Source organism: Lepisma saccharinum, chromosome 27 (assembly GCF_977018435.1).
Source record: "Lepisma saccharinum chromosome 27, izLepSacc3.1, whole genome shotgun sequence".
NCBI classification, from domain to species: Eukaryota; Metazoa; Arthropoda; class Insecta; order Zygentoma; family Lepismatidae; genus Lepisma; species Lepisma saccharinum.
Window position 1 is genome coordinate 6,067,409 of NC_139255.1, and position 26,914 is coordinate 6,094,322.

At 40.8% G+C, this 26,914-nt stretch overlaps 1 protein-coding gene across 1 annotated transcript in view; it reads right to left on the minus strand.

Moving 5' to 3' along the window:
• Nucleotides 1–1,689: 1,689 nt before the first annotated feature.
• The window catches only part of LOC145979942 (uncharacterized), a 66,970-nt gene continuing 41,745 nt past the window's right edge, over nt 1,690–26,914 (minus strand). Inside the window, exons 5-7 of the mRNA XM_083112887.1 lie at nt 5,481–5,609; nt 4,372–4,482; nt 1,690–2,001 (exon numbers count right to left, since the gene is read on the minus strand). Coding sequence (XP_082969013.1) covers nt 1,895–2,001; nt 4,372–4,482; nt 5,481–5,609 — 347 coding nt within the window. The 3' untranslated portion in view covers nt 1,690–1,894. The remainder of the gene's footprint in view (nt 2,002–4,371; nt 4,483–5,480; nt 5,610–26,914) is intronic.

Sequence of the window (26,914 nt, forward strand, 5' to 3'; positions counted from 1 at the left end):
GTGTAAAAGATGACAAAAAGTGAACTTTCTTACTTGTACTACCATACGCAATGAACATGTGATAGATACTGTAACGTTAATTTGTAATTTGAATTTCTCTTGGTAGTTTATAAATTTGTTTTAGAAATCTTTCAGAATTTTTAGGTCATTTTTCTAAGTTCATAGGGCATTTTCTTACATGTATTAGGTCATAAATGCATTTTTTAAAGGTCATTTTTTGTCAATTTTAAGGTCATCAAGATCCTGGCCCTAAACATTAGAATGAATTTATGCAGTCTTACGAAAATATCTTATCCTACCATGTTAGTCTTCGGTCAGTTTGTACAAGAGTTTTCAACACCTCAACTGTGTAACTGATACATACAATTAGTACATAAAAAAGCAATACCACCTCGCGGCCTGGAAGTTCCATCGGTTTGAAAATGCTTTATCTTTCTTTAAGAATAAAATCATGACGGAGTGGTTAGCACATCGCGCTACGACGCCAGGGTTCCCGGGTTCGAATCCTGGCCTGGGTATGGATGTTTGTGAGTATCCATTTATCAATTTCATCATATCATAACTCATCCCCATCTTCGCAAATTAGCCAAAAGTGGCACAAAAGACGAAGTAAAGTGAAGGAAATAAAAATGGTAAGAGTATAATATTGTTTATTAATGGCCATAAAATCCATCTACACTAAATACCTAACTGAAATTGTTAGGTGAGGCAACTGCCCCGTTACCATCCGTGGGCACGCCTATGATGACGACTCTGGCAGTGGCGTATGCTAACTCCAGGACCTGAGACACAATCGAATTCAAGGCTGAAGGCCATTGAAGAATGGCTCTTCTTCGCTCACGAATTGGAAAGCCATTGGGACCTTTTAGGTAACTGCGATTGTGCCCAATTTTTTATTGTCTTATAAATTGAAATTAGCAATCACATAATAATAATTATTACAATTTCGTTGACCAGTGTTCATGGACATTGGCTTCCATTATGTGACTGTCTTCTACATTCACAAATAACTAATATTTACTTTATTTCTATTCCGTACAAGTTTATAAAATTAACAGGGAACCATTGAGATTAAGAACGCTGTATTAATGTCGATATTTGTTTTAAGTTGTTGATTTCGATTCGTTTTTGTTATATGTAAGAAGATTGACTTAAAATGTCTTGTGTCAGAAATCGAAAATGAGTTTATATCAAATGTTATAAAGTGAAATAATATTTTGGAAGTTGAGTTGTGTTGTTTAATTTTTGCAATGTAAGTATAATAACATTATGAAAACCAGTTGAGCGCTGAGGACTTGCAATTTAATTTTCAAATTGTGTTAAAGTCTGCTCATCCTTCGCGTACAATATATATTCAGTGTGAAGTATTGTTGCAATTAACAGACTGAACTAGTGATTTATGTTTAGTGAAGTGAACTAGTGATTAAGTGCAGTGCAAATTCTACCTGGACAAGGACAAGTAAAAATCATACTTCCTACTTTATGCTTTGAACCCAAGAAGAAAAACCCCTTGTAATTTCCATAGAAACCTGTGTCCCAATATGTAGGGACACAAGCATATCAACATTATCTGACGTCATCACAACTAGCCTACTAGCCTAATATTTGAACCAAATAATAATCACGTGCTTAGTTACAAAGATTGTACCCGTGCAACAGGAAGAGGATGTGTCAAATGAAAGTTCAGTATTTTTCTCTTGTAATATTTTATTGGACTAAGAAATAACAAATTCCATACACTTTAGTAGAAACCTTGGGAGCAAGACACAATTGTAGAAAATCTTTTGAAAATCCTTGTTTTAAATTTCATGAGAGCAACGTTTCTAATAATTTTGTATACCATTTATAAGTAGCAAGAATTTTAAGTTTGTGGTTCTATGTCTTAATTACATTTTTAACACTTAAGCGTGGTACAAATCTCTTTGGTTCCATCACTGTTGCAAGTGCAAGTGTTGCAGTCCTTCTTGTAAATTTTCTTAGGTTCACAAGCTTTTGGCTTCTCTGGAATAGAATAACAATACTGTTAAATAGTAATTGACAACATTGCATATATGAAAGTGATAAAAAATGCGGCAGTAATTATATGTTTAGAACCAATAAATCGACATATTTACACTCACCTATATTAAGTTATTAACACCCTATTTTTTGTACAGCACTTACTTCTTGCCCAATTGTTACTATTTGCTATAAATTACATTGTATTTCATTCTGTTACAACTCTCAGAGCCTCCCCGATGGCGTAGTGGCGGATCCCACTTTGAACTGTAGGTCCAGTCCCGATTAGCCTATCTGTGCATAAAGTATACTTAAAACAAACTGTGCTCATAACTCTTGAGAAAGACGTAAATTATATCGAAAAGTAGAGAAACATTATATTGTTATTATTTTGAACATAATGAAACATATAAAGCATTTTATCTCTCCTCAAAATAAATAACAATGTCACAAATTAATTTTTTGATAGTTGCAACGATCCTGCGAGATCGCCACAAGTTACGCATTTGTTCTTTTTATTGTCATTGTTGAATAGCATTGTATAATCTTATCTATTGTGTTATCGCTTCTGCATAGGGTTTCACTGCTATGCTTGGTAGAGATCGTAGTTCTACCATATCTCATTAGGGAGCGTTATTGTTTCAACTAGTTCATTGTTAATCTGTATAGATGGCACCTCATGTTAAGCAGCGCTCTCGTAGTCCACGAGAATCCACTAGAGGCGCTGGCGCTGCGCTCGGAATTGTATATAAGCAGCGACGCTGCCCCGGCCAGGGAGTTCTGTGTTGACTCTTCGGCGACTCATGGTCGAGCTCTGCTCCCGCAAATAGCCCAGCATTGCAAGCACACGGGTGCTTAGGTATACAAGAGGGCTTCTTACAGTGTGGCCTACTCTGGTAGAATATACGCATTGTTTCAAGCTCAACCTCCTACAGTGTGGCCTGCCTGTAGAACAGAAACGTACTCCTTGTACGGCCTACAGGTAGATTATGCGCATTGTATTGGGTTACGGTTTAGCTCGTGGACTTATTTACTGTTGGGAGACGGCCTACTAGCAGATTATACGAAGGGTATCCGTATTCTTTGGCCTACTAGTAGATTATACATTTCACAACAGTCGATGCAGAAATGACGTCATCTTTTGGCCTACTGTGGTAGATTATACGAGCGATAGCAATATTTCTTGGCCTACCAGGTAAATTATACGAAGGGTGATGTTCATCGTTAGTTAATTTTTCATTAAGGGAAAAATGAGCAGTGTTTTATTACTGCCTTCAGCTTAGCATTATTCAAGTAATTAATTAAAGTAAATAAAGTTTAACTAAGCATTATCCTTTGTAAGCTTATAGTAAATTTCCGTTGCTTTGTTGATATTACTCTTTACTAGGAAAGCAGATTTAAATGTTCCTTGAGTCGTTTAATTAATGCCCTGTTGTCCCCAAGTCAGCACAGAGGCGACCCAATGCCCTAAAAGAAAAATAAGGTCCTTTATTCCCCACTGGAGAAAAATTGAATGGTCCCTGTCTTCCCTCTCCAAGACTTCTGCAGAGGAGATTCGAACCTGGAACTTCAAGAACGACAAAAGTGCAGTGAAATCTTATCAGGAGATATTGTGACTTTGTTTTGTGCGGATATCTAATTTTCACCCCAGTGTAATAAACTTGTTAAGTCGACGCTAACTTTCATTATATATATATACCCGAACCCTGAGTGTATAAGAACATCATATCTCCGGCTAGAAAAGAGCTATCATCATGGGTAAAACTGAATAATGTTCCCCGTCACAACGTCGAACCGGGTACGTTGCAGTCAAGTACTATTCTGAGAAACTGCAACTGCTTCGTTGTGTGTGTGTGTGAGGTCGAACCCGGGACGTTTCATAGTCCTATTAATTATCTCTCCTTATCGTTATATTTCCTATTCGATGAAATATCTAAATTATAAATTACTTAAATAAAGTTAATAAGTTAGGTATAATTCCAGTGTTCTAAACCTTGTACATTTGCAAATGCCTTTTGAGCAAATAATTTATTTGTTCCATCACTGACTGCCACACGTAAAGCTCACTCAAGTTCAACAGTGTATTAAAACCTAGAGCCAGTCAGCAAGTCTACAAAAAGTTTTGCTGCGTTCAAGGATGCGCAGTTAGACATGCTGAGCATTTTGCACATGCGCACGAGCAACAGATATCGCAGTGTGAGCGGAGCTTCTTCTGTAACTTCATAATGTAGACTCGCAATGAGCATCCACATAAGATATGAGCAGAGATGTTCCAGAAGTGAGCCAGCGGTACAAATTTTAAATATTTCTCTTTTCAGGTTCAGACACACAAAAGTAAAGACACATATTCGTTCATTTTGTTTTCTACCTTACCTGTAGTACATACTATATCCGTGCAAGTTTCTTTCGTTCCATCAGCGTTGCATGTGCAAGTGTTGCAATCTTTCTTGGAAACTTTATTGGGTTCACACACTTTGGGTTTAACTAGAATATAATTAGAGTAGTATGCAGATATCAGAGGAATAAAAATACTAGTATTATTTGCAGCTATAAGTTTTTTTAATATGAACAGCTGCTACATACTTTTTTGGCCTCCGTGGTGAAGTAGTTATCAGATTAGCTACGACGCCAGCGGTCCCGAGTTCGAATCCCGGCATGGGCATGGGTGTTCTTTGTGAGTGTTACTTCAATAATTTCATCATATCATCGCTCATCTTTGCGATTAGCCAAAAGTGGAAAAAAGCGACGCTAAATAACAAAAATCAATACGCCATTCTTCACTTTTTATATCTTCGTGTTTTGGTTGTTTATTTTTTTAAATTTATTGAATTTTTAGGAATCAACTTTAGAACAAGGCAATTCCTCCCCGCACTTCCAATTTCTGATTTCTAAAGGGGGCAGATAATAAGACACACACACAAATACACAGGATGGTACCGTACAACACCGGCTGTTTCATATCGTATATTCCACTATATGCACAGATAGGCTAATCGGGACAAGATATATAGTTTAAAGGGGGATCCAAATCTCTTTATGCTTCCACCCGGTATCAAACCCATGACCCATTGATTACAAGTCGACGACGTGTTTCCTATATCCAGCCATGCATCACAAATTCACAGTTGCCACTGTCATATTTTTCCCTGGCGAAAATCACTAATAGTGATAATACGCTAGTCCACTAGCATTGTTTCCAAATACCTTCCCAATTGTCCTCACGATGCTGGGCGAACACCAAAATTTTGGAGCTCCCACCTGATATCGAACCCGGGACCACTAACACCAAGGACGAAAGTACCAACCATTCACCTAGGCGGGAGCTTAATCAAACCTTTCACACTTCTCATATTAAACATTTATAACATTAAAACCCCTAGATAACGTTCGCTTTTTAATACAAAGCCGCCTTTATATTTATAATTCTTCAATTTGCCAGCAACCACACAGAAAACTTCAATAAATAATTGTCTTATTTTTACCTGTAGTTTTACCTGTAGTTTGTACACATGGTATCTTGGTGCAAAGCTCATGGTTTCCATCTTTGTTACAGGTACAAGTGTTGCAATCTTTCTTGTAAACTTTTCCTGCTGCACAAACTTTAGGCTTGTCTACAATACCAATAGAAAAATTAATAATTGGAAAAAATCGGAATAATTAAAACAAATAAGGAAGTAGTGACATGATACCAGTTAATAATTTGTTGCACAAGTGTCAAACTGTTGCAAATATTTTTGTACTACTGTATTATTTTATTTCTTTTTGCTAATTCTACGTATATTCCACGCAATTTATTTCATTAAGCAAGGAATAAATGTCAGTAAAACACACATATATATGTAGCCTCGAGACCTCGATACTAAGACACTAGCAGAATAATATTATTCTGTTATATCGGTATTAAGTCTAGAACCAGGCTTCGAATTTTCGGAAAATATTTCAAGAATAATATTTAATTAAAAAGTACAAAATCTCCATTTTATGAAAGAAATGCATTAAATATTTGTTGTAAACTGACAACTGTGATAAAATAAGCCATAACTCTACTACACAGTATGCCATCTGTAGAGTATTCTCTGAACTATCACATGAAAGCCCAAAGAATGTTCCGAAAAGAACAAGCCTACGTTCAAGTTTTTGGAAAAATCCGATTTCGCAGTATTAGCACAGGCGCTGACTTTGAGGGAAGGTTGTGGGCTAGAGGCCCAAATTCTTTAAAATTCTGGGAGATGGTGCGTGTAATCCTTTTTTGAAGGGGTCCAGGCTCTAAATTTTCTTAATGTATAAGTAGTGTAATTGGATTGTTTCTACGCCGTACTCGGTACGAGCCCTTTTTTCCCTCTTTTTTTATCAATTGAATATCAGTTTTTGACATATTTTGACAATTTTTTGTCGATGTTTTAGCGTTTAGCGATGTTTCAGTGCAATTCTCAATTTTTCCCACCTCGTACTTGGTACGAATGCCACGATCTTACGTGATATAACTTAACCTATCCTTTTTTATTACGTGCTAAACTACACGAGAGCCTCTACATAGTAGTGGTTATAGACCGTTTCACCAACACCAAGTGGGGTTCACCAAAACCTCAAAAACTCACTTTCTCTCCACGTTCCGCGCCTTATTTATTGCGCTGACGATGTTTCACAGCGAAGAAAACAGCACCAAAACCTCAAAAACTCACTTTGACCATTTGGGGTTCACCAAAACCTCAAAAACTCACTTTCTCTCATTTATTGCGCTGACGATGTTTCACAGCGAAGAAAACAGCACCAAAAAACCTAAAAAAAACTCACTTTCTCTCATTCGTTGCGCTGAAACAGCGTGATGAGTAAATGCAAGGTCATGATCTTGCGTATACACACGGCGTTGAGCGTGTCGGGCGAGAAATACACGTGGAGATCCGCTTCCGTGCAGCCGGTTGGGGATTCGTGCTCCCGCGATAAACGTCCACTTCCGTGCCTGGTGGAACGGACGTTCCGGTGTGGAATTCACGCCGTAGTGGAGATTAGAGAGTTCAACGCCATCAAGTGGGGTTCAGTGTTGCCAACTCACCCCAAGAAAATCGCACCAAAACCTCAAAAACTCACTTTCTCTCCACGTTCCGCGCCTCATTTATTGCGCTGACGATGTTTCACAGCGCAGAAAAGCCGGTACGAGAAAAGTACTCAATTGGGGTTCAGTGTTGCCAACCCACCCCAAGAAAACCAAAACCTCAAAAACTCACTTTCTCTCCACGTTCCGTGCCTGACGAAGGTGGTATGGTACGTTCTGGAACCATCCTTTTGACCTACGTTTTTATTTTACGACGTTTTACGGGCTAAACTAACCTACAATGAGAGAAAAGTGGACAGAAAAAGCTCTGGCATCACTTTTTAAGCTATTTTGTACCTCCTGCAAATTTTGCTCTTATGCTAACTCGTCATTTGACCTACTTTTGAAATGACTTACGACATTTTCCTATAAGTCTGTCTCCTCTTACTGTAAGGTCCCTCAGTGTAATCTACTACGACCTGCTCTCAGCGTAATCTGCTACGATGTTTTTTTTTTTTAAAAAAAAACTCATGTGTGATCTTCTGCGGTGTGTGTGTGTGTGTGTGTGTCTGTGTGATAATCAAAATTATTTTTGTTAAGGCCCTCAAAAAAGAAAAAAATATCCCGCCAGAGAGGGGTGCGTGGTGCACAACACCAGTTCTAATGGTCATGGCTATCAAAGCCATGCCTTTGTAGAGTTTCATGAGTTTTTTTTTATTTGCTCACCGAACTAACTTACATTGTATTTTATATAACCTAAAAAATGTGTTGATTTTTTTAGTATGTAGCAATAATTTTTTTTTTACGAATTATTTTTTAAAACTGCTCCGTCACCCTCTCGTTCTTCACGTCGTGGACGAAGGACTTCTCTGCAATCAGGATGACGCTGCACAGAGTATCGACAGGCAGCGCGTCGTGGAACTCGCACACGACCTTGATGTTGGTGCGATCGTTGACCACCACCTGCTTCCTTTTCGTGGTATTGATGACGAACATCGGCCTGCGGATTTTGAATTCGCTGGGAGTGTAGTACATGTCCACGTTTCCCTCGGTCACGCGCTTGTAAGCCGTGTAAGCTTCGTAAAGTTTGAGATAATCGTCTTTGGTCATGTCGAGGTTGTAATTCTCGCGCGGGAACACTTCGTTGCGTCCATTCTTGAGATAAACGTTTTTTTCATCTTGCAGTCGTCGAATTTGCTGGAATCTTTTTCCTGATTCTTGTCGCGTCCGGTCTGAAAGAGCACAATGACGAAATCTGGCATGTCGAACTGTATGTTGTTGAACTGCGTCGTCACGTCGAATTCCATGTGACTTCCCGACGCCAATTTCTGCACGCACTGGTAACCGTGAAAGTGAATCGGCACCAGCGGACTTTTCAAGATCTCCGCTTTGTACTTGAGGGCGTAGTTTGTTTCGTATTCCACGATCGGCATTCTCAACTCCATGCTCCGGATGACGCACTTGGCTGCTTCGGGTAAAGTGTTGGGCAGCGGCGTGCCGTCTGCGTTCAAGTTGCTGTATCGCATCAGTGCGTCGTTGTCGTTGGCAGCTCTTCAAAACGTGATTCTCAGTCCTCCCTTCCACATGATCTCCTTGTAGTCCGAGAAGAATCCCGGAAGCAGACGCATGGGAAAGAGCACCGTGTGACTTCTCGTCGATATTTTGGTTCCCGCTTCGAATCCTCCCGCCTGATAGTATGCTGCGTCCGTTTTGGATAATTTCAATGTTCCCACTGCCGTCGACGTGATGCCTGGATAATCGATTCTGTCGATGACGGTGTTGTGTTTCCTCACCTCCACCTGCGAGAACAGGTGAGGCACGAAGTTGTCCACGAGTTTCAAATTGGCATTGGGCGGAAACGCTTCTCCGCTTTCCTTTTTCACCACGTCGAATTGAAGGTAAAGGTCCGCTCTGTGAGGATGAACGAACCCGTCGCCTACGTCCACGTCGTATTCGATCTCCCGGTTCGCTTCGTTCAAATTGGCGAACGTGCGACGGTTCGGAGGGAAAGATTGCAATTCGTAACTTTCGATCTGCTCCATTTTGTTTCACTATGTGTGTTATTTATTATACGTTGATCTCCAGGACGGCCGTCGTCGTGGCACCTGCGAAATCCACAATGTCTCCTTTCTCGTTCGTCACCACCAACTCTATGTTGTCTATGCGGTTGCGACATACTGGAAAATAGATCGGCGATTCCAAGTCTTACCGTTTCCAAGATAACCCCACTTCCGGTCGCCATTTTCGATTTCCGAACATAGGTTCTATTCATACTTTTTCACACGTATAGGTGTACATTATGAATCCGCAAACAGATTTTTCCCAAGTCTTACCGTTTCCAAGATAACCCCACTTCCGGTCGCCATTTTCGATTTCCGAGCATAGGTTCTATTCATACTTTTTCTCACGTATAGGTGTACATGATGAATCCGCAAACAGATTTTTCCCAAGTCTTACCGTTTCCAAGATAAACCCACTACCGGTCGCCATTTTCGATTTCCGAGCATAGGTTCTATTCATACTTTTTCTCACGTATAGGTGTACATGATGAATCCGCAAACAGATTTTTCCTAAGTCTTACCGTTTCCAAGATAACCCCACTTCCGGTCGCCATTTTCGATTTCCGAGCATAGGTTCTATTCATACTTTTTCTCACGTATAGGCGTACGTGATGAATCCGCAAACAGATTTTTCCTAAGTCTTACCGTTTCCAAGATAACCCCACTTCCGGTCGACATTTTCGATTTCCGAACATAGGTTCTATTCATACTTTTTCTCACGTATAGGTGTACATGATGAGGTACATGCTGTAGAATGCACGAAGAGCAATTGATTTAGGATAGATGATGTCGCCGTGCAACACGAGACCGAAGTCTCGCTGGTGAGATGGAATACTCCCATAGTGCTTCAGGTGCCACAATGCTTTTTGAAAATCCTCGATCGAGACAGAAACACAAGCATTGATATGCAGAGATGACCGCAGTTCACTTCGTCGAAACCTTGCATGCGTTCGTCGTTGTAGTAGAGACTCGAAGCACCGAGGTACTTTGCCAACCCAGCAGGTGGCACACCGCCGAATGAATCGAAAACAAATGCTTTGTGTTGTTGCTGGTTTTCAAGTAGCAAATCCAAATGTGTACCTGGATTTTCGTAACTGTCCAGGTTAACCACACCACACTCTTTTTTTTTCTTCACAACAGAGGGTAGAGAATCGGACATGAAAACGCCCCTAAAGTGCTTGATTCCCAACGATTCGATCAAAGATTCAATATCGAAGTTGGACAGGGCTCTTCTTTTTTTTAAACTTTTTCAAAGCTTCGAGGTTGTTTTTTCGCTTTTTGGTCATACCTTTCCCCTTCTTCTCCATAGCCAGGTTGTGGCGTTTCTGCTCTTCCAACTCGGCCTTGTTCTTCTTAGCGTCGATGACGGTCTTGGCAATGGCGGCACTGCCTCCTGCCAAGCTGCCAACAGCACCCAATACTGCCAAGATAGCCGGGATGCTGAATATGAAACCTCCAGTCTTCTGCTGCTGCTTTCGCGAACCTTGTAACCTCCTCAACTGAGGAATGCTAAGCAACAATTTCATTCCATGACCTTTTGCCAGGCAAGAACGTTTCTTCTCGCGTTGTTTCATGGTGAGCAATCCATCAAGAGCTCCGAGAGACTTGAGGTTTGCGTAAGGTATTTGGTAAACGACACCTTTGGGTTTCATGGTGATAGTATGTTATTTATATATATCGTAAAAAGGTAAGGCTTTGCCCCCTAATAGGTTAGTTATGCAAGTTGCTTTTTTTTCACAGGGTGTTATTTATTTACAGCCCCCACCCCAATTTTTGTTTTGTGTTCATGGCGATGGTCGTACCCAATGCGGCGACCCGTTCACCCAGCGAGGCATTTCTGCTGACGGGTCTCCCGAAAGCTGCATGCTCCAACTTCCTGTCGGCATCATGACGTACGTCGAGATCTGTGTGAGTATTGTAGGCAATGTCGTGATCCTTGCATGCAGCATCCAGTGGATTCACACCCTTGTCGCCTCTCTCCAGTCGCTGATTAAGTTTGGTACCCGGACCGCAGTACTGGTAACCCGGCAGGTGCATCTCGAAGGGTAGCTTGTTGATGATATCGTTCACGAGGCCTCGACCCTCGGCCACATTCCAGAATTTGGGAGGCAGGGTGTTGATGATTTTGATGAGGTACCCTATACCTTTGTCGTCGTTGACAATGAAGTTGGCAAGCTTGGAGCTAACCATGTCCACAATTCCTACCTTCTCGTTGCGAAAGTTGCTGTTGCCTGCATTCTCCTCTCCTGCAATAACCAACAACCTGTCTATGAGCTTGCGCACGTCGTCCACCCACACAAACTCTTTGGGCAGGGTGTTGTAGAGTTTGACGCCGCTGCCTGTTTTGACCTGGTTCCATATCGGCTTGATGAGGTTCTTGTATTTTTCGCCGCTGCTGGATTTGACGCGATTCTGCGTAGCGTCGTTGTTTTGGTACAAGGCATCCGTCATGATCAAAATTTCCTTGTAACTTTGGTAATCTTCGTCTGTGTAATCTCTTGGCTGCTTTTTGGTGATGAGTTCCCACAGTCCCACCGTGCCGGGATACCTGTTCCAGCTGTTTTTCTCGCCCAAATTGACTTTCACGTCGTCACCCTCGAACGTGACTTTCGATTTTCCGATCTTCCAAACCACGCCCTCGTTGAGTTCCATGGTCGGGTACAATCCGAAAACCTCGTCTTTCTCGAATTTCCCGGTGCTTAGATAATCCCTCGCCAACGGTCCCAGCTCGACTACATTTTCCGAAGAGGTGCTGCCTAGAGCCTGACGTTTCGGTGGCGGCGCAAGTTCGTACGGGGTAGTGTGAATGCTGGATATGGGTGTTGGTATGGTATAATTTCGAGCAGTGAGTGGTACGAGCTCGTTGATCAGCTCTTTGTTTTGCTCGGTGACATTTTTGATCTCTTTACCCAGCCCGCTGATGGCATCGATGATAGGCTGGTCCTGTTGCTTTTTCTGTTCGTAAATTCCACGATTCTCGGATTTCCAACCCTTGAAGCGTTTTGACAGGTAGTCGCGCAGCTTCAAGTTGTCGTCTGCAAGTTTACGCTTCATTTTTTTATGTAGTTATTTATAATACGTCATGACGTTTCTTGTAACGTTGCAACGTTTAGTTCTCTAAACTCAACGAGGGCGTGGTTTGGAAGGTCGGAAAATCGAAAGTCACGTTCGAGGGTGACGACGTGAAAGTCAATTTGGGCGAGAAAAACAGCTGGAACAGGTATCCCGGCACGGTGGGACTGTGGGAACTCATCACCAAAAAGCAGCCAAGAGATTACACAGACGAAGATTACCAAAGTTACAAGGAAATTTTGATCATGACGGATGCCTTGTACCAAAACAACGACGCTACGCAGAATCACGTCAAATCCAGCAGCGGCGAAAAATACAAGAACCTCATCAAGCCGATATGGAACCAGGTCAAAACAGGCAGCGGCGTCAAACTCTACAACACCCTGCCCAAAGAGTTTGTGTGGGTGGACGACGTGCGCAAGCTCATAGACAGGTTGTTGGTTATTGCAGGAGAGGAGAATGCAGGCAACAGCAACTTTCGCAACGAGAAGGTAGGAATTGTGGACATGGTTAGCTCCAAGCTTGCCAACTTCATTGTCAACGACGACAAAGGTATAGGGTACCTCATCAAAATCATCAACACCCTGCCTCCCAAATTCTGGAATGTGGCCGAGGGTCGAGGCCTCGTGAACGATATCACCAACAAGCTACCCTTCGAGATGCACCTGCCGGGTTACCAGTACTGCGGTCCGGGTACCAAACTTAATCAGCGACTGGAGAGAGGCGACAAGGGTGTGAATCCACTGGATGCTGCATGCAAGGATCACGACATTGCCTACAATACTCACACAGATCTCGACGTACGTCATGATGCCGACAGGAAGTTGGAGCATGCAGCTTTCGGGAGACCCGTCAGCAGAAATGCCTCGCTGGGTGAACGGGTCGCCGCATTGGGTACGACCATCGCCATGAACACAAAACAAAAATTGGGGTGGGGGCTGTAAATAAATAACACCCTGTGAAAAAAAAGCAACTTGCATAACTAACCTATTAGGGGGCAAAGCCTTACCTTTTTACGATATATATAAATAACATACTATCACCATGAAACCCAAAGGTGTCGTTTACCAAATACCTTACGCAAACCTCAAGTCTCTCGGAGCTCTTGATGGATTGCTCACCATGAAACAACGCGAGAAGAAACGTTCTTGCCTGGCAAAAGGTCATGGAATGAAATTGTTGCTTAGCATTCCTCAGTTGAGGAGGTTACAAGGTTCGCGAAAGCAGCAGCAGAAGACTGGAGGTTTCATATTCAGCATCCCGGCTATCTTGGCAGTATTGGGTGCTGTTGGCAGCTTGGCAGGAGGCAGTGCCGCCATTGCCAAGACCGTCATCGACGCTAAGAAGAACAAGGCCGAGTTGGAAGAGCAGAAACGCCACAACCTGGCTATGGAGAAGAAGGGGAAAGGTATGACCAAAAAGCGAAAAAACAACCTCGAAGCTTTGAAAAAGTTTAAAAAAAAGAAGAGCCCTGTCCAACTTCGATATTGAATCTTTGATCGAATCGTTGGGAATCAAGCACTTTAGGGGCGTTTTCATGTCCGATTCTCTACCCTCTGTTGTGAAGAAAAAAAAAGAGTGTGGTGTGGTTAACCTGGACAGTTACGAAAATCCAGGTACACATTTGGATTTGCTACTTGAAAACCAGCAACAACACAAAGCATTTGTTTTCGATTCATTCGGCGGTGTGCCACCTGCTGGGTTGGCAAAGTACCTCGGTGCTTCGAGTCTCTACTACAACGACGAACGCATGCAAGGTTTCGACGAAGTGAACTGCGGTCATCTCTGCATATCAATGCTTGTGTTTCTGTCTCGATCGAGGATTTTCAAAAAGCATTGTGGCACCTGAAGCACTATGGGAGTATTCCATCTCACCAGCGAGACTTCGGTCTCGTGTTGCACGGCGACATCATCTATCCTAAATCAATTGCTCTTCGTGCATTCTACAGCATGTACCTTATCAAGTACACCTATACGTGAGAAAAAGTATGAATAGAACCTATGTTCGGAAATCGAAAATGTCGACCGGAAGTGGGGTTATCTTGGAAACGGTAAGACTTAGGAAAAATCTGTTTGCGGATTCATCACGTACGCCTATACGTGAGAAAAAGTATGAATAGAACCTATGCTCGGAAATCGAAAATGGCGACCGGAAGTGGGGTTATCTTGGAAACGGTAAGACTTAGGAAAAATCTGTTTGCGGATTCATCATGTACACCTAAACGTGAGAAAAAGTATGAATAGAACCTATGTTCGGAAATCAAAAATGGCGACCGGAAGTGGGGTTATCTTGGAAACGGTAAGACTTGGGAAAAATCTGTTTGCGGATTCATCATGTACACCTATACGTGAGAAAAAGTATGAATAGAACCTATGCTCGGAAATCGAAAATGGCGACCGGAAGTGGGGTTATCTTGGAAACGGTAAGACTTGGGAAAAATCTGTTTGCGGATTCATAATGTACACCTATACGTGTGAAAAAGTATGAATAGAACCTATGTTCGGAAATCGAAAATGGCGACCGGAAGTGGGGTTATCTTGGAAACGGTAAGACTTGGAATCGCCGATCTATTTTCCAGTATGTCGCAACCGCATAGACAACATAGAGTTGGTGGTGACGAACGAGAAAGGAGACATTGTGGATTTCGCAGGTGCCACGACGACGGCCGTCCTGGAGATCAACGTATAATAAATAACACACATAGTGAAACAAAATGGAGCAGATCGAAAGTTACGAATTGCAATCTTTCCCTCCGAACCGTCGCACGTTCGCCAATTTGAACGAAGCGAACCGGGAGATCGAATACGACGTGGACGTAGGCGACGGGTTCGTTCATCCTCACAGAGCGGACCTTTACCTTCAATTCGACGTGGTGAAAAAGGAAAGCGGAGAAGCGTTTCCGCCCAATGCCAATTTGAAACTCGTGGACAACTTCGTGCCTCACCTGTTCTCGCAGGTGGAGGTGAGGAAACACAACACCGTCATCGACAGAATCGATTATCCAGGCATCACGTCGACGGCAGTGGGAACATTGAAATTATCCAAAACGGACGCAGCATACTATCAGGCGGGAGGATTCGAAGCGGGAACCAAAATATCGACGAGAAGTCACACGGTGCTCTTTCCCATGCGTCTGCTTCCGGGATTCTTCTCGGACTACAAGGAGATCATGTGGAAGGGAGGACTGAGAATCACGTTTTGAAGAGCTGCCAACGACAACGACGCACTGATGCGATACAGCAACTTGAACGCAGACGGCACGCCGCTGCCCAACACTTTACCCGAAGCAGCCAAGTGCGTCATCCGGAGCATGGAGTTGAGAATGCCGATCGTGGAATACGAAACAAACTACGCCCTCAAGTACAAAGCGGAGATCTTGAAAAGTCCGCTGGTGCCGATTCACTTTCACGGTTACCAGTGCGTGCAGAAATTGGCGTCGGGAAGTCACATGGAATTCGACGTGACGACGCAGTTCAACAACATACAGTTCGACATGCCAGATTTCGTCATTGTGCTCTTTCAGACCGGACGCGACAAGAATCAGGAAAAAGATTCCAGCAAATTCGACGACTGCAAGATGAAAAAAACGTTTATCTCAAGAATGGACGCAACGAAGTGTTCCCGCGCGAGAATTACAACCTCGACATGACCAAAGACGATTATCTCAAACTTTACGAAGCTTACACGGCTTACAAGCGCGTGACCGAGGGAAACGTGGACATGTACTACACTCCCAGCGAATTCAAAATCCGCAGGCCGATGTTCGTCATCAATACCACGAAAAGGAAGCAGGTGGTGGTCAACGATCGCACCAACATCAAGGTCGTGTGCGAGTTCCACGACGCGCTGCCTGTCGATACTCTGTGCAGCGTCATCCTGATTGCAGAGAAGTCCTTCGTCCACGACGTGAAGAACGAGAGGGTGACGGAGCAGTTTTAAAAAATAATTCGTAAAAAAAAATTATTGCTACATACTAAAAAAATCAACACATTTTTTAGGTTATATAAAATACAATGTAAGTTAGTTCGGTGCGCAAATAAAAAAAACTCATGAAACTCTACAAAGGCATGGCTTTGATAGCCATGACCATTAGAACTGGTGTTGTGCACCACGCACCCCTCTCTGGCGGGATATGTTTTCTTTTTTGAGGGCCTTAACAAAAATAATTTTGATTATCACACAGACACAGACACACACACACACACACACACCGCAGAAGATCACACATGAGTTTTTTTAAAAAAAAAAAAACATCGTAGCAGATTACGCTGAGAGCAGGTCGTAGTAGATTACACTTAGGGACCTTACAGTAAGAGGAGACAGACTTATAGGAAAATGTCGTAAGTCATTTCAAAAGTAGGTCAAAGGACGAGTTAGCATAAGAGCAAAATTTGCAGGAGGTACAAAATAGCTTAAAAAGTGATGCCAGAGCTTTTTCTGTCCACTTTTCTCTCATTGTAGGTTAGTTTAGCCCGTAAAACGTCGTAAAATAAAAACGTAGGTCAAAAGGATGGTTCCAGAACGTACCATACCACCTTCGTCAGGCACGGAACGTGGAGAGAAAGTGAGTTTTTGAGGTTTTGGTTTTCTTGGGGTGGGTTGGCAACACTGAACCCCAATTGAGTACTTTTCTAGTACCGGCTTTTCTGCGCTGTGAAACATCGTCAGCGCAATAAATGAGGCGCGGAACGTGGAGAGAAAGTGAGTTTTTGAGGTTTTGGTGCGATTTTCTTGGGGTGGGTTGGCAACACTGAACCCCACTTGATGGCGTTGAACTCTCTAATCTCCACTACGGCGTGAATTCCACACCGGAACGTCCGTTCCACCAGGCACGGAAGTGGACGTTTATCGCGGGAGCACGAATCCCCAACCGGCTGCACGGAAGCGGATCTCCACGTGTATTTCTCGCCCGACACGCTCAACGCCGTGTGTATACGCAAGATCATGACCTTGCATTTACTCATCACGCTGTTTCAGCGCAACGAATGAGAGAAAGTGAGTTTTTTTTAGGTTTTTTGGTGCTGTTTTCTTCGCTGTGAAACATCGTCAGCGCAATAAATGAGAGAAAGTGAGTTTTTGAGGTTTTGGTGAACCCCAAATGGTCAAAGTGAGTTTTTGAGGTTTTGGTGCTGTTTTCTTCGCTGTGAAACATCGTCAGCGCAATAAATAAGGCGCGGAACGTGGAGAGAAAGTGAGTTTTTGAGGTTTTGGTGAACCCCACTTGGTGTTGGTGAAACGGTCCATAACCACTACTATGTAGAGGCTCTCGTGTAGTTTAGCACGTAATAAAAAAGGATAGGTTAAGTTATATCACGTAAGATCGTGGCATTCGTACCAAGTACGAGGTGGGAAAAATTGAAAATTGCACTGAAACATCGCTAAACGCTAAAACATCGACAAAAAATTGTCAAAATATGTCAAAAACTGATATTCAATTGATAAAAAAAGAGGGAAAAAAAGGGCTCGTACCAAGTACGGTGTAGAAACAATCCAATTACACTACTTGTATACGATGAACTTTACGTTTTCATAAACAGATTTCATCTCAGCTCTGTCCCAACAAGTAAAAATACAAGGATTTTAGGTCTCGTGACCGTGACGGCCATTCATATATTCACCTAAACCAAGCGTCAGGTTAACTTTGCAGCAGGTTTTGGCATATGTGGATCCAAACTTGCGCGCAGAATAAAGTTCCACTGAGACGGGTTCTATTCCGACACAACTGCATACTTGCAAGAAAACAGTTATTTAATTTGTAAAATAGAGACAAAATAATATATCCATTAGCAGGTGTGGACTTCATCGGTTGCAATCACTGTGCAGACGAACTTGGATCCTGAGATTCGCCAACTGGAGTTTGTATTGCGCTGAGGAATCGCTGAAGCCCAAGTGCGAGTCGGGCAAGACTAAGTACGTTGCAGAGCGCGTGGAATCCGTGATACCAGTGTTGCACATCCCACTATTTTAACCCTATGTTTATTGTGATTAATAATCGTGCTATACAGCGGCGAGAATGGCTGAATCGAGGTCTGTACAGCGAGTGTTATTGTGCGCTTCATCCGAAGAAAAAAGCTCTTCAAATCAAGCAAGTTGTTTAAAATGCATAATTCTCCTTACGGAAACAAGATCAAAGTAAAACAGGGCGTGAGGTGATTTCCCGTCAATGTGCGCACGAACTGTATCCCGGGTGTTGGATGATTTGCGGTTTGAGTTTAGGAAGAGGAAACGATTGTTTGTAGTTTGACGACAAAAGAACGTCCTCGGTATTAAAAGATATCACCGTGAGAAGAAACATGTTCATTATTTGGACCAGACGTGCTTAAACTCCGTCGGGGGGGGGGGGGGGGCAGGGGCGTACATTGACTTTTTTTTGTATACCACCGTGCAAAATCACCGCCAGGGCTGAAGAAACCGACGAGAAAGGGAGAGGGGAAGTTGTTTTACCCACTGGCAGCAATGAAGTCTTTGTTGAAGGCGCATATTTACTGTTCCGTGTAAAGAAAGGGAAGGATGATTAGCAAGAAATGGACAGACCAAGATTTGAATCCTGGTTTAGTGAAGTGATTCATAAATTGAAACCAGAGAAATAGCAGCAGACAATGCACCTGATTGTATATATCACCAATAACAAATCATGCTTTTTTTTTCTGGTATAACTTGAAGTGCGTGTGTCTTACAGTAACCAAGTTTTTTGAAATGTATTTTTTATAAACCAAAAATAATAATTTGTCATTAAATTCAAGATGGCCTATCGTTGTTTACTTATATATATATATATATATACAGGGTGTCATTTTAATGGCGCCCACGGACCACAGATTCGCATAGAGGACATCAGAACAAACAACTTTTCTCAGTAACATTTTTCTCGTCGAGGCGTCGATTCGACGCTACAGCTGTTCAAAAAAGACCGTTTTGCCGCCTGGATGCTGGCAACCCAACAATACATTTGATCGTATCTGTGACGTCATTTCCTGCGGCGAAACAGCGCACGGCAGGATTGCAAGGAACACACAAATTTTGTGCAAAATGACAAACTACCAACTACATTATAAGCTGTAAAACGAAGCGAGAAACGCATCCAGAAGACCGAACATCATAGCCTACCAGCCAGAAGATCAGCAGTCATCTCAGGGGAAGGGGGAAGTGAACCAACGATATGAGAAATGGTAAAAACCTTATTCAAAATGACGTGTCAATATCGGATTTTGTCTCAGCCTACATGTCAAATATCAACAACAATAAATTTTATTGGACTTGCAGCTTACATGTGGCTGTTTACGCCTAGCTACATGTCAAATATTTGGAAATCTCGTTGCATATTTGATATCTACAGATTTGTGTCCAGATGCCTTGTTGTACTTTTGTGCTGATAACGGAAGTATCATTACGGCTAAAAATACGTACAACCACAGTAACATCGTACGAATCAGTAACGAATATACTGCCCTGTTCACAGTTGCAAACTATTACATGTGTATCCGGTGCGTAGATAAACACAGTCGTCGGAGAGTTTGTGTTACTACTACTTATATCCCTGTATTTTCAACCATTTTTGCTACTTGCCTCATAATGCCCTGAATATACATCATATTATGTGTTGATTACACTGGGGAACAGTGAAATTGCGGCACAGTGTTTGAGAGCTAATTTAGGGCAATTTCATGCTGCTGAATAATGATATAATAATATATTTCCTGAATTGGCTCTAATTTATGAAATAAATGCAACTAAACCAAAATGGCGGAAACATAAGACATACATATAAATGAACTTCCAACAACAATTTAATATTTCTTTTTGTGAATACAATCATTATTATAAAAATAAATTTATATAGGCCTATGATCATAATAATTAAGAAAATATGTACACAATGAAGTAACAAACTATGTGAAACGTTTTCTATACGACTTCCTGCTGTATTGCTTTTTAGGACAATCCCTCTGTAAGCTCCAACAGTAGTCGGCCATCATGTGGCGATCCCACCGTCCCTGGTACCTTTCTTCCATTATCCTTATATCCTGATGGAACATTTCTCCCTGTTCTTCACTAAAATCACCAAGGTTCTCAGGGAATCTGTCAATGTGGCTATGTAGAAAATGTATCTTCACACTCATATTAGCTCCCAATTTCTCAAAATTTTTCAACATATTTCCAACTATATCGGGGTACTTTTCTGCTCTATGATTCCCCAAAAAGTTTTTGACGACGGACACAAAGCTCAGCCAGGCCTCAGATTCGATGTAAGACATGTAAGTTGTAAAATTGGCATCATTTGTAAGTGTACGAATTTGTGGTGATCCGTCAAAGATTCCTGCCTTCAATTTTTCAATACTTAGTCCTGGAAAAGTGTGGCATATATATTTGAAACAATCACTACTTGTATCTAAGGCCTTGACAAACTGTTTTATCAACCCAAGTTTAATATGCAGTGGCGGAGGGATGATTTTGTCCCTATCTATCAGCGGTTCATGAATGATATTAGCTTTTCCCACTAATATTTTCCCTTGGGGGCCAAACTTTTATCGTCCAATGCTTTTTTCTAGCACGACTATCCCACAAACATAGGAAACAGGGATACTTTGTGTACCCACTTTGCTGTCCTAGTAAAAAAAATCACCATCTTCAAATCCACACACACGAGCCACTTATGTTCAGCATATTCAATTTTTTTCTAAAACCATTTTTATGTTTTGGTATTCTTCCTTAAGGTTTGTTGAGTGTCCGATATATTGCCTAGCAATGCTTCATAAGTTGCCTAGCAACAATTTACAAATAAATAAATAAGTTTCTTATGGAAATTTCAGTCCATTATCAAATTTTGATATTACCGAGAAAAGCGTAGAGCAATTTTACCTCCTACATTTTCCATGGTGCGTTTATTTTTATAACTGGAGTCAATTCAACTGAACCAATCATACAATTGGCAATCACAGCTGTTTTGTGTGCTGAAACTGTTATTAAACTTTATGCCGCAAAATAAAATATTTTTTTTGTTCCCCAGTGTTATCTTTGGAATTTTGAGTTCTTTCATTTCTATTTTGTCATTTGTTCAGTGTGTCACAGACAACTAGTATCAGAAGGACGAAGTGGATAGTCTAAATTGTAGTTGTCAACTTGGTATCTAGATTTGCAAATATTTGACATGAAAGCTGAGATAAAATTCGATACAGTGACCACTTTCACTTGAATTCTACTTTCTTTCTACCATTTTTGGTATCGTTTGCTTACTTCCTGTTAGGTTACAGAACTTGTTTTCTCGTTTTGTTTTACGGTACATAATGTGGCTGATTGTAACTATGTAATTTTTCACAGAATATGTGTGTTCCTGGCAACCCTGGAACGCATCGCTTCACGACGGGTTATGACGTCACAAATGCAATCAAATGTTGTGTGTGGTTGCCAGCATTCAGGCGGCAAAACGGGCTTTTTTTGAACGACTGTAGCGCCGAAATTACGCACCAACGAAAAAAATGTTACTGAGAAAAGTTGTTTGTTTTGATATCCTTTATGCGTTTCCGTGGTCCGTGGGCGCCATTAAAATGACACCCTGTATATATATATATATATATCTCTTTGTATATTTTTATTTTTGCGGGCTCGAAATATACACACTTGCTCATGGGCGTCCGGAAGGGGGGCAAGGGGGCCGTGCCCCCCCTGGAAAATGAAAATCAATAAAAAAATATGTATTTTACACATATAATTTCATTTTAGCCACAATAATATGTGTTAATTATTGCATTAACACCATAAATTCAAATTTAAGCAATGTTTTTTTAGGGAACTACACTCTTTGGGGGAAAATGTGACTTGTTTGCCCCCCTAGAAAAAAATACCTTCCTTTCCCCTCCCTGAAAAAATCCTGCGGACGTCCATGCACATGCTCTCATGTTTCGAAGATATTTCGCATTTATATTAAGTAATGACACATTTTTAAGATAATTTATGCGCCGAAAGTACTTCTAAAATGTTATGTTTCAAGAGACAAAAAGAAACAAAAATACATTCCTCTTGACATGCATGCGGGTTTTGATGTGTTGTGCGGTTGGCAATACTGTGGATTTTCTCAGTGTCTGCGATGTAAGCAGCTCGGCGGTTGAGGCTGAGCTCAGTTCTCGTGCGGATTGATACATAAAACCTGCTGCAAACTTAGCCTGACGCGCGGCTTAGCTCTATTCCCACGTCTTTCTGTGAAAGTGTGATACATCATTAATTGGAGAAGTACATTTCCCTTCCCTCATTCACAATAGTTACCATCACATGTAAGTACATTTTACATACATCAAAACGTTTCGCAACAGTCTTGGATCACTGTCAAAATAAGGGTATTTTTTTTGTTTTTGGAGTTATTTTTATGCTTAATTTATTCTTCCTATCTCTAATTGAAACAGCAGACAAACTACTGGCATGTTTAATGCATCCGCATTTTCAGCAAAATGAAGATGTGTTATTTTCTAAGATATAATTGCTTCAATATTTATGTTGACAATATATTTCTGTACACCCGTGTCGTAAAAATAACGAACGTTTGCTAAATTTCTCGTACACGTTAGCGGCAAGACTCGTATAGAGCGACCACAAGGGAAAGAAACCTTGGACGAAAAGTTCCCGCGCAGCTTTCCCTTCTTCCTTTCAGCTCAGACCATAACGAAGCATGTTTCACTCTCCCCTTCCCCATGCCGCGGAAGTACGGTGCACAGGAGTCGCGGGTCTGCGCAGGTTTCTTTGCTTGTGGTTCCACTATAGGACATGATATTGGGTAGTAAGCAACACAATTTTCTTTCTTACAATTATTTATGTCACGATTTTAATTCGTGAGGCTACTCTGTATGATTTTGATCACACTTCCAACAACACATTTGTGCCTGAACCGCATTACGTGGAACAATTTACCGCTATAATTATGTTATTTTTCTAATTAAAGTTATGTATGAATTATGCCAACCAATTATGATATGTATTTGTTTACATTTTAATTTCATTAAGCTGGTACACTGTAACAAATGACAGTCAAAAGCAAAAGCAATGATGTAGACAATATATTCAGGCGTTATTTACTCAGTATCAAATAGTAGTTTCTCAATAACTGTCTTTTTAAAATTTTTTTAAACATTTTCACACTAAGCAACAAGAATCAAGTAAAGTAAAACCATGTATTTTGCAAACACTTATCTGACACAACGAATATTTCAACCTGTGTGCATGCTATGTTAGTATTGATTTGGAAATTGCAAATGTGTGTGTGTGTTAATGTATCTGTCATTGTATTCTCTTAAAATTTTATTATTTTTCATTTATGTCAAATTCATTCATGTTATGTTATATATTTAATTTCACTATTATAAATATATGTATTGTAACTTTCAATCACCAGAGTTAGGTGGTAGAGCAGCCCAAGGCTGAATCTCGCTCTGTAGTAAATAAACAGACTTTTCAATTCAATTAAATTCAATTAGATCCTTTCTTCTGACTATAGTGTGAATACATTTTTTGAAACGTATACGGATATGAAAAGCACTCAGTTTTCTCAGTTTTTCATGCCATCAACGTTGAAATTAGGGGGTATGGGTGCAGTTGCTCCCCTTAACTTTTGGCATGGTCTTTTAATGCAAATCATTGTCTAAAACAAAAAAAATAAACTTTGCACCCAATCGCTTAGCTACGGTAGTATTGAAAGTGGAAGAATACAAGTTATTTTTTAATGTTCGATTTAATCAAAAGTGATTAATTTTAATTAGTTTTGACGAAATCGTTTTATCAGTGTATTAGTAGAATTATGATCGCAAAAAAGGTTTCTTATGTATGATTTTCTTTCGTATTCTTTGCTACACGTTGTTGGATTTCTTGCTTTTATATATTGTTTATTAGCTTTTGTTAATGAGTTAGTATAGTTATTGAAGTTATGTTGAGGAATATTCATTATATGCATCAGAGACAAGGAGTTATTTCCCTGTAGGCAGTAGCGGCGATAGGTAGGCGAGGGGGCAGTTGCCTCCCACTTTTGCCCCCGAACTATGCTAAATAGTGTTGCCCACGAGACGAGACGAGACGAGACTTTGGTCTGTCCCGTCCCGTCTCGTGAAAATGCTGTCTCGTCTCGAAAATATTCGTTTGTCCCGTCTCGTGTCCCGTCTCGAAGGGTTCTGTCTCGTCTCGTCTCGTTTTGTCCCGTCTCGTCTCGTAAAATTGATCCGGGATATCATGCCAACAAAAGTCAAAACCAGCAGAAACACGAAATATTTTTCCGGAAAGTGGGATAAAGCTCCAAATATTTTACCCATTGCGTGGTGAGAATAAATAAGGTTCCTTAATCATGAGGACATTAATATTAAAAATGCAGTTTGTTGGTTACTGATTGCTAGGTATCTTATGAAATCTACTTTGTGGTTTTTCTCGCTTCATACAACTGTCTATCCATCGTACATTTATACCAAGTTTGTTAGAACCTGTCCCGTTTCCCGCGCTAGCGATCGCTCGACAGTTTTGGTGCCAATGAGAAACGAGAAAAAAGTCGTCTGCTGGGCAGCGAGGAGAAATGGAAGCCAGAAGAGAGGAGCTTACGTAGACGTTGTTGCCACGTTGCGTATTTTAATTTGCTGCCTGGCTTTGGCTTTCCCCAGCACGGAGTTCAGGCGGTCTTCAGCAGCAACACCGCTTGGTTTATGCTAGAAAAGCCAGCGATCAGCTACCGCGGGAAGCCGGACAGGTTGTAACAAACACGGTATAAGTGAGTTCTCTTTTTCATTACTGCTATACCTTTTGGAAGTCTTGAAATGTTTTCCAATAGACCTTCTTTCTTTCTGAATGTCGAACTTCCGTGCACTATGAAAACGTACATATTTTTTAAATTCTAAGCTTGGCGCTGGGGAGCAATAAAAAAGTTTTTAAATGTGTAGTACGAACACAAAAGATTATTTAAAATTTCAATATTTAGTATATTACAAATAGAAAGCATTTATTGTTCTTAATATTCTTAAACATCTTCTATGACATAAGTTTCAAAAAGTGTTTCTTTGTGATATTGTGCTGTTTCTTATGCCCAGCTTATGACGCACATACTTCTTTGTTTTCCCTTTAGCCTCTAAGTCCGGTACCACCACCGCTTGATATAATTTATCCTTCGGTAGGCACGCATCTAGAAATATATGTCGGGGAAGGGTGTCAACAACAATTAAGCAAATGTTTAAATTAATGCATTAATATAATTCATAGGTCTATTCACTTGAATATGTAAATTAATCAATTCCATTATTGTTATTGCATGACATGTTACAAAGATGGTAGAAGAATAGTAATATAACAGCACGAATATTAGCTAATATCTAGCTTACGTGTAGTTAAGATCGTCAAAATCTGCATAAAAACAGCTGTCCTGGCAAGAAAATTAATCTCAAAAAAGGTGATGAATTGAATATTTGCTGAATAACAAAAAAAGATGTTGCATCCAGTTGACGAAAAATAAAGTTCCTGATTAATATTTTATGCTCATTATTATAAGTAGTAGCGTACGTAAAACTTCATTGATACTGTCATTCAAAGCAGTATGATCCCAATAGAATCCTTGTTTTCTAGTAAGTTCGGCAGGAATATGTAACCCTCGATTATGCTAAACAAATATATTTTTTGTTTAGCTAGAGCAAGGCTCCAGGAGGATGCAAGAAGCTTTTCCTGCAAAAGTGTATGTTTTACGAAGCGAAGAAACGTGACAAAACCACCACGTATGGAAGGCAAACCTGCATTGTTTATATCGCACGTTTACAGGGCCGTGCCTCCTGAAGTTATAAAAATCCCAACTTCAATGATTCTTTTAGACATGCTATAGTTGAAAAAAATATGTTTAGATGCACCAAAAGTGCATCATTATCAGATTATGCATATAAAGTGTTATTGGAATCAACATATTTGTGTAAATTGGGTGCCTCCCCGATGGCGTAGTAATAACGTCGAGGTCTTGTAATGCAGGGTCCTCGCGTCCATACTCAATGGAGGCACAAAGTGTATCGGATCGCACTTTAAACTGTAGGTCGGTTCGCGATTTAGCCTATTTGCGAATCAAGTGGACGTAAAAAAAACAATATCAACCTTAAGAATATTAGAATAAACTAATTCACCCGCAGGTAAGTCAAATTTCACATATCCTTCTTCTTCCTCGTTCATAGACTTCCTGCAATACTCTTGTGTTGCATCCCACCAGTTGCGAAAAATGTGAAGTTATTATTTCCCCGTACTGCGTTATTTTTTTCATAACAGTAAGGCTAAATTCTCGTTTTATCTGAACTTTTAAAAAATGTGCAAAATACGTCTCTATCTTTAAACAACTACCCTTTGCCATGTATGTGTAAAATAATCCCACTCTGTCTCAGAAAACCTCTTCCTAAGATCAAATGAAGGAAACAACTCTCAAGTCTCAACAATTATAAATTTTTGCTTAAATTTCCTATCATTTATACAAACAGTAGCACATATCACGTCCTTTGGTGCAACACTGTCAACAGCTAAAGTTACTTTCCTCGTCCTAATAAATTTACTTCCAACCAGTGACGGCGCCAGGGAAATTTGACTTGGGGGGGGGGGGAAGCCTGGCAACAAAATATTGTAAGGGGGCAGTCACATTAAAACGCCCGAAAACACTACACATATATATACTTATATAATAATAATAATTATTATAATTATTAATATATTCATGTATGGTGTTTTGTGTGTGTCTTTTATTTAGAGTGGACGTTTACTGCCTAAATTTAC